The 12,387-nt window shown below is 56.5% G+C and overlaps 1 protein-coding gene across 1 annotated transcript in view; it reads right to left on the bottom strand.

Moving 5' to 3' along the window:
- CACNA1B (calcium voltage-gated channel subunit alpha1 B) overlaps nucleotides 1-12,387 on the bottom strand; it is a 216,485-nt gene that overhangs the window by 115,603 nt on the left and 88,495 nt on the right. The window contains exons 12-14 of the mRNA XM_070799820.1: nucleotides 11,606-11,718; nucleotides 2,602-2,714; nucleotides 117-248 (exon numbers count right to left, since the gene is read on the bottom strand). Coding sequence (XP_070655921.1) covers nucleotides 117-248; nucleotides 2,602-2,714; nucleotides 11,606-11,718 — 358 coding nt within the window. The remainder of the gene's footprint in view (nucleotides 1-116; nucleotides 249-2,601; nucleotides 2,715-11,605; nucleotides 11,719-12,387) is intronic.

Genomic DNA, 12,387 nt, shown 5'->3' with positions numbered 1-12,387 from the left:
CTGGCGGCTGTGTCTGGGCCAGCAGCCCTTCTTGGGGCCTTTGTGGGGGAAGCAGAGTGGGAACCCAGCAGCACTGTCCCCTGAGCGCTGCCCCTAGGGGGCCCAGCCTCACTTACTGTCCCCCGAAGAGCTGCATGCCCAGCAGAGCGAAGACCACGATGAAGAGGAAGAGCAGGAAGAGCAGGCTGATGATGGACTTCATGGAGTTGAGCAGGGACACCACCAGGTTCCGCAGGGAGCTCCAGTACCTGTGGGGGAAGCCCGGTCTGAGTGCGCCAGGACAGTGGGACCCCGAGGGCCACGCCTGCGGCTTCTGGCACCTCCTGCCCTGAGGGCCCCACACGCACTTTCTTCAGGGGCCCACACCCCATCTGCACTGCAGCCCACCACCTGGCCCAGGGTGACAGCAGAGACTGCACGTTCAGAGCTGGGCTCACGCATACCTCCCACACTGGGTCTCTGGTATCCCTCCTCTGCAGCTACACCTGCCTGCATCCCTCAGCTCCCCTAGGCCAGCACGCAGGAAGTGAGGGCCACAGCTATGCGTCCTAGCCGTGCAGGAGAAGGGGCCGCACTGGAGCATCCATCAGTACCACCACCCTCAGCGAGCAGGTTTGCACACAGTCTCAGCAAAGCAGGCTGGGCTTCGGTGCCCCCCAGGGCCCGAGGCACATAGCACGGAGCAGCCCTCCAGGCTCAACCCCCGCTCCATCCCACCCCTCAAATGCTCCTGGGGGCCAGAGACCACGGCCCTCTCATTCAGCTGAACCCCTGTGCCTCACAGGCCCCCTGCAGTCTGCGGATAAGTCTTGCTGCGGGCTTGCTAGGTAATGGGTCCCTCCAGCTGCAACCCCAGAAGAGCCCAAGCCCCAGGGAGACACGCCATGTGCCTCTCTGCCTTAGCACTTGCTGTCCTCCGCCCTGGCCTGGGGAGAGGCCTGGGACATTCCTGAGCCCTCATCCCCAGGGCTGTGTCACAGAGACCCACTACTCTCTTACTGGGTGCGTGAGAGTTAATAAGAAATGGGCTAGAAGACTCCAGAAAGCCTTCTCCTGATGGGCAGGGTCTAGGTCAGGACAAGAGCCACCCACTTTCCAGGAGGAAATAGAGCTGCTAACATGCCAGGCCCACAGCCAAGGTGCAGGCAGCACCGCACCACGTCCTGGAGCCCTGCTCCTGAGGAAGCAGCGGAGGACGCAGGGCAGGTGGCGGGAGCACCCAGAAGCGTCTGTGGGCCAAGCCAGACAGGAGTCCTGTCCAAAACTCCTCCGCATTACACCACCCTGACTTTGAACGGCCTCAGGTGTGGATTTAAAACAGACTAGAAAAGATCTAGTCCAGCCTCCACAGGAGGCTGAGGAAGTCACTGAAGGTGCTTGGAAGCGGGCCACCTGCATAGGCTCAGTCTGGACCATCCCGCAGCCGTCATGAGCTGGGCATGTGTGGCCTCATGCTCCAGGCACCCTGGACTGGGAGCCTCAGAGCCTCAGGGTGGCTCGGAACCCACGGTGGAGTCACTATGTCCATGGCCAGCAGGGTGAAGGCAGCTCTGCTGCTGCCGTGACAGCTGTGGACGGGAGCAGCCCCCTCCCACCGCCACTCGGCATAGAGGGGCAGGTTCAGCCCCCTCATGGGCAGAAGGGAGCAACCTTCCTCCAGGGCTGCAGAGCCAAGTGGGATGAACCTGAACACACGGTCAGGCCCGCGTCCTATCACTGAGGATGGCTGGCAGGGTCAGCCCTGAGTGGAAAAGGCAGGCCTGGGAGTTCAGGTCAGAAGGTCAGAGTCCCGCTGGGGCCAGAACAGCGGCTGCAAGGCAGGTAAGCACACTTGGGGGCAGCAAGATAGGAAACCTGTATCTGTCAACCTGTTTTCTCCATTAACTAGGGAATAGTCACCCTTTGAGGTTGAAAGATGGGCTTGTGGGTTTCCAGACAGGAGCCAGTGTGAAACTGTGGGGAGCAAGCTAATGAGAAAACCAGAAATGCTGGGGCAGTGCTGAGGCTGAAAACAGCCCCCACGGATAGACGGGCCCCGGGGGCCCAGACGAAATCACGCTGGGCTGCCAGCCTCGCGCTCGCTGCCCCGTGGCTCTTGTCTGTTTACCCAGTGAAAAGCCACAGGAAGAGATTCCGGACAGCTGCGCGCAAGGCCCCTGCCGCACAGCCGTGCGCCCCAGGAGTGGGGCGGGAGTGCCTCGTCCCTGTGCTCCGGGGGCAGCGGGGAGGCCCTGTCTGTGTGCGGGATGTTGGGGAGGCCCTGTCCGTGTGCTCCAGGGCTGGGGGCACAGGCAGCATGGGAGCCAGGCAACACAGGCGCTGCTCCTGGGGACGTGCCCTACCACCCCCAGAGCCGAGGAGGAGGAACTCCCCTCACCGACCCCTCCCCAGGAACTCCCCCTCCAGCCCTGGAGGAACTCCTGCCCACCCCGGAGCACAGGGAATCCCCCCAGCCCTGGAGCACAGGGCCTCCAGCACAGGGAATCCCACCCCCACCCCACCCCCCGCACCCCCAGAGCACACGGACGACAGGAATCCCCTCCCCCCACTCCGGAGCACACGGCAGGAACCACCGCCCCCGCCAGCACATGGACGACATACTTGGTGACTTTGAAGATTCTCAGCAGCCGCAGCGCCCGCAGCACACTGATGCCGAAGGAGGTTCCTGGCTTGATGGCCGCCCAGACCACTTCGAAAATGCTCCCCACAATGACCTGCAACAGAGACAGGATCGGCCCAGGGCAGAGCTGTGGCCATGTCTCTCCGGAAGCATTGGCCCTGGCTCCCTGTCCGAAGCTCAAGCCAGATGAGTCAACATGAGGCAGGGGCCTCCCACGGAGCTCCTGCAGACTCTGGGAGCCACAGACACACCAGGAAGACACAGGACACAGAGCGGGTCTGGCCTGCAGGTTTCTTGGCAAATCTTAAAGACTCCTTGTACATGCCTCCCCTGTGGTTTATCACAGCCAGGTGACCCCTCTGGGCCAGCACACTGCCTCAGACAGCCTTGACTGTTAGGCTGTGTCCACACAGACCAGCAGACTCAGCTTCCTGTAACATCGCCTGTTGGGTCTTGTCCCCTCTGAGACGTTCCAATTCATAACTGTATATTGTCTTCCCCCGAATACTAGGAGCCAGCAAGTGCCTCCAAGGACAGACAGGGACTAGCCCGCCCTCTCGTTTCACCAAGGGTCATCCCGATCGCTGACCGCACTAGTGGACTGGGGCTTGTGGGTCAGAGGCCTGACCCGCCTCCAGTCACTCCCAGCACAGTGAGTCTGGTGCAAGGGACTCAGAAAGGACAGAGCAGTGGGGCTGGAGCACAGCGATCCCTTGCCAACAGTGCCCAAATGGAGTTCCCTCCCTGCCACTGCGCCTTGCTGGGCACACCACAGTCAGCGTGAGTGCTGCGTGCTCCTCACGCGTGTGGTTAATCCTTACTCCTGCTAACCCGGCTTCTGCAGCTGGCGTGGAGAACTCCCCTGTGAACATCAGTCTCCTAAATTCCACTTTGCTGTGTGGCTCACTCATCACCCAAGGTCTGAGTCACTTCCACCCACTTCATACCAACCACAAACACGATCGGCTTGGCATCAACATCCTCACCAAGCCTGAGAAACAGCGACTGATGGGGGCAGTGGCCTCCGCGGGCGAGCACTGGTCCACGGCCTGCGTCCTGCTGTGCTGCCGCACAGCCTTCCGCTGCCTGCCTCCCCAGCCGGGACGCAGCACACCACTCAGAGGACTGCAGACCTGCCCGCAGCTGCCGCGCCCACTATGACCCTACAGAGCAGCAAATGGGATGAGCTCGTCATGTCTGCCCTTGGCACTCCAACCATCACCACCAATCTTTCTCAGCATCACGCGTCCCCAGGGTTGAACGCTGTCATTTTCTAAATCTACTTGCTTCCCACTGTCAGTCTCCCAGTGTATCTCCTACTTTACATTAATCCTCAAAATGTGCTCACCTTGGTTTATAACGTAGGTGGCCTTTCAGATGGTCCCCAACGATCCCACTGCCCGGGGCTCACCCCTTGTCCACCCGTGTGCCCTGGGAGGTAGGTTGGACCTAGTGAGCCACCTTTAGCAAGCAGAACCCAACAAACAGGATGGGATGGCACCTCTGAAAGGAGTTACAGGAAGACCGGGGCTTTGCCTTGGTGCCCTCAGCCCTCTGAGGACAGGGGGGCAGCCTGAGCAGAGGCCCACATGACCAACAGCCACCAGAGTGGGCCTGGAGAATGTGTTCCTGAGGTCTGTCAGCAGCCACGAGCACAAGCTTGGAAGGGGCCCTCACTGAACCTCATGAGGGACCCAATGAGCCATAGGCCGACTGCCAACCGCCAGAATGAGAGGACAGACGCTGGCTGCTTTAAGGCACCAAAGCCTGGGGTGAACTGACACCCAGAAAGGGAAGTCAGCATCAACTCTGGAAGCAGGCGCACAGTGCTGCTAAACTAGAAACCCTGCGGGGGGGAGCGGCACAGAGCAGCACGTGAATGAACACCTGGCCCACCCTGAACACATTCCTTCAGGGATTCCGGACTCTGAAGACTCCGCAGGCACGGTCTGCAGCAGGGTGAGGGAGTCATGGGAGACTACGGAGGGGAGCAGGCAGAGAGCCCCACGGGGCCCACAGCCACACGGACAGCAGGAGGCGTGCCTCCCGCGCTGGGGCTTGGCCGGGATGCGTCCACGCAGCCAAGAGGAGGGGCGCTGAGGGAAGCGCTGTTAGGTACACAGAGGCCACAAGTGGCTGGCTGGGAAACTGCTCAGCCTCTCCAGAACAAACGAGGCCGTGTTTAGAGATGCCATGCCATTTGAGTCAGTGCTAATGAGGTGGATGAATCGAGAGCCTATTATACGGAATGAAGTAAGTCAGAAAGAGAGAGGAAAATATCCTGTATTAATACAAGCATAAATAGAATCTAGAGAGCTGGCGCTGATGAGCCTATCTGCCGGGGAGCACTGGCGATGCAGACAGAGAGCAGACCTAAGGGCGCTGTGTCACCCGCATATCTGAGGCTGCTGACTCCCCCATAAGGGTCATTCCAGCTTGTGATTCACCCAACCCAGCATTTTGCACGATGTACTCTACATATATGGAGAAGGAAATGGCAACCCACTCCAGCATTCTTGCCTGGGAAATCCCACAGACAGAGGAGCCTGGTGGGCTACAGTCCATGGGATTGCAAGAGTCAGACAAGACTTGGTGACTAAACCAGCACCCCTCTGCATATACGTTAAATAAGCAGAGTAACAACATACAGCCTTGATGTATTCCTTTCCCAATTTTGAAACAGTCTATTTTTCCATGTCTGATTCTAACTGTTGCTTCTTGATCTGCATACAGATTTCTCAGGAGGTAGGTAAAGTGGTCTGATATTCCCATCTCTTTAAGAATTTTCCAGTTTGTTGTGATCCATAGTCAATGACCAACCTAGACAGCATATTATAAAGCAGAACCATTACTTTGCCAACAAAGGTCTGTCTAGTCAAAGCTATGGTTTTTCCAGTAGTCATATATGGATGTGAGAATTGGACCAAAAGGAAAGCTCAGAGCCAAAGAATTGATGCTTTTGAACTGTGGTGTTGGAGAAGACTCTTGAGAGTCCCTTGGACTGCAAGGAGATCCAACTAGTCCATCCTAAAGGAGATCAGTCCTGGGTGTTCACTGGAAGGACTGATGCTGAAGCTGAAACTCCAATACTTTAGTCCACCTGATGTGAAGAGCTGACTCATTGGAAAAGACCCTGATGCTGGGAAAGATTGAAGGCAGGAGGAGAAGGGGATGACAGAGGATGAGATGGTTGGATATCATCACCGACTCTACTGACATGACTTTGAGTAAACTCCAGGAATTGGTGAAGGGCAGGGGAGCCTGGGGTGCTACAGTCCATGGGGTTGCAAAGAGCTGGACACGATTGAGCAACTAAACTGAACTGCACTGATAGTCAATGAAGCAGATATTTTGCTGATCCAGTGGATGTTGCCAATTGGATCTCTGGTTCCTCTGCCTGTTCTAAATTCAGCTTGTACATTTAGAAGTTCTTGGTTCACATACTGTTGAAGCCTAGCTTGAGCATTATCTTGCCAGCATGTGAAATGAGCACAAATGACAGAAACTGAAGAGGAACTGAAGAGCCTCATGAGGAAAGTGAAAGAGGGGAGTGAAAAGCTGGCTTAAAACTCAACATTCAAAAAGCGAAGATCATGGCATCCAGTCCCATCACTTCATGGCAAATAGATGGGGGGGAAACGCCAACAGTGACAGACTTTTTTTCCTGGGCTCCACAATCACTGCAGATGGTGCAAGCCAAAGTCGCTCAGTCATGCCCAGTCATGCTCACCTCTTTGCAACCCCATGGACTGCATAGGCCAGCATATGGAGTGGGCAACCTTTCCCTTATTCAGGGGATCTTCCAAACCCAGGGCTCGAACCCAGGTTTCCTGCACTGCAGGAAGATTCTTTACCAGCTGAGTCACAAGGGAAGCCCAAGAAAGCTGGCTTGAGTAGCCTCCAGCAGATCTTCCTAACCCAGGAATCGAGCCAGGGTCTCCTGCGTTGCAGATGGATTCTTTACTAACTGAGCTATCAGGGAAGTCCTGCAGATGGTGACTGCAGCCATTAAATTAAAAGACGCTTGCTCCCTGGAAGAAAAGTTATGACAAACCTAGACAGCATGTTGAAAAGCAGAGGCATCACTTGCCAACAAACCCAAAGCTGTTTTTTCCAGTAGTCATGTATGGATGTGAGAGTTGAACCATAAAGAAGGCTGAGCTTTGAATAATTGATGCTTTTCAACTGTGGTACTGGAGAATACTCTTGAGAGCCCCTTGGACAGCAAGGACATCAAACCAGTCAATCCTAAAGGAAATCAACTCTGAATATTCATTGGAAGGACTGATGCTGAAGCTGAAGTTTCAATACTTTGGCCACCTGATGTGAAGAGCTGAATCGTTGGAAAAGATCCTGATTCTGGGAAAGATCAAGGGCAGAAGGGGGAAACAGAGGATGAGATGGTTGGATGGTATCATCAACTCAATGGACATGAGTTTGAGAAAACTCTGGGAGATAGTGAAGGACAGAGAAGTCTAGTGTGCTGTGGTCCACGGGGTCACAAAGAGCCGGACACAACTGAGTGACTGGACAACACCGTGGACGTGGGGCAGGGTGGCAGGAAGGAGAGGATGCCACGAACGGAGAGAGGCACGGAAGCGTATGCATCACCTTGTGTAAGATGGACAGCCAGTGGGGATCTGCCGTGTGGCTCAGGGAACTCAAGCTGGGGCTCTGTGACAACCAGAGGGTGGGACAGGGTAGGAGCTGGGAGGGAGGTGCAAGAGGAAGGGGACACATGTATACTTACGGCTGATTCGTGTTGATGTGTGGAAGAAACAAACACAATATTGTAAAACAATTATCCTTCAATTAAAAATAAATAAACTTTTTAAAAAGAGAGAGATGACATGGTCTAAAAATGAAGCCAAAGGCACAATAGTGTCTGGTATGCAAGATCCCAAATGATGAAAGATGGGTCTCAGAGCACATTCCGTGACTTTCTAGCCTTTCAAAGGGATGTATGGTGAGACTCCAAATGGGCCCACAAGTCCTTTCCTCTCCAGGACGTGGAAGGGTGTTGACCTTGGCCATCTCAGCAGCAGCTCAGGCCAAGGAGGCTGATCCCCAAGAGCGCTGTAGGCACGGCTTCCGTCCAACAGAGGGAAACACAGGAAGACACGCCACAGTACACTCTAAAGGATTATACGTGCAAAAGCATCACCAGCTCGGGTCAAAGTGCAGAAAACAGAATGAGGCTTTCGGATTCCCCAAACTCCACTAAATATGAAGCAGGTCAAGGAAACCTCAGCTAGAATGCTTACCACTTTTAAGGAAAGAAGACCAGGGGCTCCCACACCTAGAACCAGGAAAGGGGACCAGGGGGCTCCCAGGCCTAGAACTAGGAAAGGGGACCAGGAGGCAACCAGACTTAGAACTAGGAAAGGGGACCAGGAGGAGCCCAGACTTAGAACTAGGAAAGAGGACCAGGGGGCCCCCAGACCTAGAACTAGGAAAGGGGACCAGGGGGGAGCCCAGACTTAGAACTAGGAAAGGGGGCCAGGGGGAGCCCAGACTTAGAACTAGGAAAGAGGACCAGGGGGCTCCCAGACCTAGAACTAGGAAAGAAGACCAGGGGCTCCCACACCTAGAACCAGGAAAGGGGACCAGGGGGCTCCCAGATCTAGAACTAGGAAAGGGGACCAGGGGGGGAGCCCAGACTTAGAACTAGGAAAGGGGGCCAGGGGGAGCCCAGACTTAAAACTAGGAAAGAGGACCAGGGGGCTCCCAGACCTAGAACTAGGAAAGGGGACCAGGGGGGAGCCCAGACTTAGAACTAGGAAAGGGGGCCAGGGGGAGCCCAGACTTAGAACTAGGAAAGAGGACCAGGGGGCTCCCAGACCTAGAACTAGGAAAGAAGACCAGGGGCTCCCACACCTAGAACCAGGAAAGGGGACCAGGGGGCTCCCAGACCTAGAACTAGGAAAGGGGACCAGGGGGAGCCCAGTAACTGGGGATCCCAGTAACAGGAGGGAAAGGGGCAGGACACAACTTTTGAAAGAATGGCATAGCTCATGGACACAACATAAACCAGTTAGAATCAAATGGGACCAAGAAGGCAGACAAGACTAAGCCTTGAGCTTCAATCAGCACGTGAAACGACACACCCAGAGGCACCACGACAGTTCCAAAGCGCTGTCAAAAGACCAAGGAGTGGGCGGTGGCCCAAACCCTGGAAATCTCCACTCCTTCCCAAAAATAGCTGGAACAATTCTCCCACCCATTAGCATATAAAATTATTCAGCCTATAAAAACTAACCACACCACCTTCCGTGGGCACACTCACCCTCTGCGATGGCCCACACGGTAGAGCGTGCTTCTCTCTGAATCTGAACAAATCCACTTCTTACCTATCACTTTGTCTCTCACTGAATTCTTTCTGTGATGTTACATCAAGAACCTGAGCTTCATTAGGTCCTGAAACCAGGTACCGTGGGCTTTGGTTGGGTTTGTGTCCGGCACTTGGGTTCAAGTCCCAATCTGAGGTAAAAGGTTTCAATCCCAGACCTAGAACTCAGAAAGGAGAGCAAGGGGATTTCAGACCTAGAACTAGGAAAGCGGACCAGGGGATCCCAGACCTAGAACTCGAAAAATGGACTGGAGGATCCCAGACCAAGAACTAGGAAAGGGGACTCAGGGGGCACCCAGATCTAGGACTAAGAAAGAAGACTCAGAGGGCTCCAGACCAGGAAGCAGGAAAGGGACCCAGGGCACCTGGACCTAGAACTAGCAAAGGGGACCAGGGGTTCCTAGACCTGAGAACCAGTCAGGGATTCTCCCAATATTTGCTGGACTCTAACCAGCCCTTCCGTATGTCCAGGGTCCCCATTTTGAACAGGAAGCTGTAGAACAGCTGCCCCTGCCCAGCCTCCACTGTATGCGGGGCATGGGCCTGAGTACCTTGTCTCTCGTGTTTCATGGCTCTAAGATCTAGAGAAACTGTGGAGCCTCAGCCAGACCTGGGTCCAATTTGGATGATGAGATTCTGCCTTTGAGCTGATGCTGCAGTAGAGTGAGGCGGGGAGTGGGGAGCGTGGCTGAGTGTATCTTACACGGGAAGAAGCTAGATCAGCAGACCGTGGCAGGCAGCCCCGAGGACGGCCCGCACGGACCCCTGGATCCTGGTAACAGTCTTCCCCACGAAAGGTGGGCTGGCCTATTGACTCCTCCTGACAGATACAATGGCACAGCTGGCAGCTGGTTCCCCTGCAACTGCTTCCTGCAGCCTCTCTCTGGCACTCACGTCGTGAGTTACGGCATGGTGAGGACACTTGAGCAGCCCACGGAGAGGCCGCAGCTGTGGGGGGCACGGCCAGTGACCCATGACAAGCCAGTCTTTTCAACAGTCTCTAGTGGGCCTGAACGTAACCCTCCAGTCCTAATCAAGCCTCAGGCTGGCTGCACCTCTGGCTTCAGCTGGACTGTGACCTCGTGAGGGACCCCAGGCCACAGGTACCCTGTCAAGCCACACCTGGACACCTGACCCTTAGGAACTGTGAGATAATAGATACTTGCTTTAAGCTGATAACCAGGACTTCCCTGGTGGCTCAGACGGTAAAGTGTCTGCCTACAATGCGGGAGACCTGGGTTCCATCCCTGGGTCGGGAAGATCCCCTAGAGAAGGAAATGGCAACCCACTCCAGTACTCTTGCCTGGAGAATCCCATGGATGGAGGAGCCTGGTGGGCTATAGTCCACGGGGTCACAAAGAGTCGGACACGACTGAGCAACTTCAGTTTCACTTCCACTTCACTTACACTTTAAGCTGATAAGTTCTGGAGTAATTGTTAGCTTCTGTGAAAATTATTCCGTCCTGGGACCTACCCGGTTCCCAGATGACCATCACTCTGAAGGCTCCTCCCCGACTGGGTCCCCTCTGCCTACATACACCAAGCTTTCTCTTTTCCTTTGTAACCAAGAAGGCAAAGGAGCAGAAGTGTTGGCTGCTCCCAACCATCCACCAAAGTCACAGGTACCCACGAGCCCGAGAGCGCCGAGGCAGCCGTTGCCTTCCCCGCGCAGGCGCAGGCAGTGCGGCAGGTGTGCGACCACCGCGTGGGCTCCAGTGCGGACCATCCTGCATACGAGCTGGGCAGCCCTGTGCCCATCAAAGAGTGTCCCCCAACACTCATGCGTGAAGCGAGTCGTGAGGGCCCGACACACGCACGGACCGCACCTGTCGGCTGCGCTGCGTCACGGAGAGGAAAAGGCAAACTCCACCACAGGCCGAAGCTTCCCTTTGCGCAAGGCCCAGCCTCCCTGCCTGGCTACTGAGAAGGCTGCAGAAGGGCAAGGCCTCCCTGGGCTGAGGCATGGCCGCTTCTCGCTCAGGCCCTCCCCAGGTCAGAACTCCGCCGTGCGCAGGTGTCAACGGTGCCCATCCTCGGGCTCTGGGGCCAGCACAGGGCAGCACCCTGCACAACGGCAGGGCCCAGGGAAGGGGCTTCCTCGCCGCCCAGGGCCTGTGCTCGTCCACGGTGAGCCTCAGAAGCACCTGCCTTCCAGGCCTCCCGCACTGCAGAGGCTGCTGAAGGGACCTGGGCCCACTGCTCCCCTCCAGCCTCCCAGGAAAATCTGGTACATGTGTCCAGGTCTGCCCAGGCCAGACTCGCAGGATAGGGTCAGGACCACAGCCTCCTTGAGCCTCCACGGGATAGCAGCAACACATTTAGAAGATCATCTACCGAGCACGGAGGAAGCCACAGAGGCTTGAGCTGATCTTGGGACTGCAGACAGGTCAGGACGGGAATGAGGCTGCCCCGTGGCCGACGCCGGCACAGGTAAGGACCAGACCAGGACGGGCCTCCCCTGTCGGCAGGCTGCCTTTCCCACCTGGGGGCATCAGTCCCCCAACCCAGCTCTGTTCCAGACCCCAGATCCCACTGGGTTTGGCGCTGTGGGGGCAGGCTGCGCGTGCTCTCAGGCCAGGACACGGTGGGCCCACCTGGACCCACCGCAGGCATCCCTGATGAGGCGGCTTACTCACCCCGAAATCGAAGCAGTTGAAGGAGGACCGGAAGTAGCTCCTGGGCCCCAGGCCATACATCTTCAGGGACATCTCTGTGAGGAAGAGACCCAGGAAAACAAACTCTGCAAAGTCTAGGAGAAGCCGGAGAAGAGGGGGATTAGCTCGCGGCCTCCTCCCGCCTGGCTCAGTCCAGACCGGAGGACACCAGACCTCTGGGCCGATCCAGGGGGCAGCTTCCAGGCCTGGTCTGTGGCTCTGAGCTCCAGCCTCAGCCCAGGACAAAGCAGCGAGCAGAGGACGTGACGCAGAGAGGTGCTCCTTCCAGCTTTCGAGGCGAGTGCCCAGGCTCCCAGGACCAGGTTCAGGAGTGAGTCTAGGTCAAGGGCTCAAGTCTCCCAGAGGACTTAGGTGGTCAGGCAGGAGGCGCCCAACCCCCGGAGATGCTGGACGGCTGTGGACCCTTCCTTCTCCCTTCAGTCTCATTCCCTGATCCACACACCAACTGCAACTGGAGTCCCTCTGTGAGGACCCTGGGCCAGAACGCCAGTTTCTCTGCAGGGACCGCCCTGACCCTCCTGGACTCACAGCACCATGTCTGGTTTTAACTCTGTCCACAGGCTCACCCCACTAAAGGAGAGCATCCTGACCACCCAACACCCGCAGACCCCCATAGTACGAGTCTCCCAGGAGGCACCCACACTTGCTCGGGGCTCTGGGGAGTCACATAGGACCCCTGTGGGTGTGGTGCCTTCAGCTCCCTGCAGGCTGGGCCCGGCAGGTGGCAGTAGAGAGCAGGGCCT

Source organism: Bos indicus, chromosome 11 (assembly GCF_029378745.1).
Source record: "Bos indicus isolate NIAB-ARS_2022 breed Sahiwal x Tharparkar chromosome 11, NIAB-ARS_B.indTharparkar_mat_pri_1.0, whole genome shotgun sequence".
Lineage (NCBI taxonomy): Eukaryota > Metazoa > Chordata > Mammalia > Artiodactyla > Bovidae > Bos > Bos indicus.
Note: the sequence above shows the minus strand (reverse complement) of the source record. Positions and strands in the feature narration are given on the sequence as shown.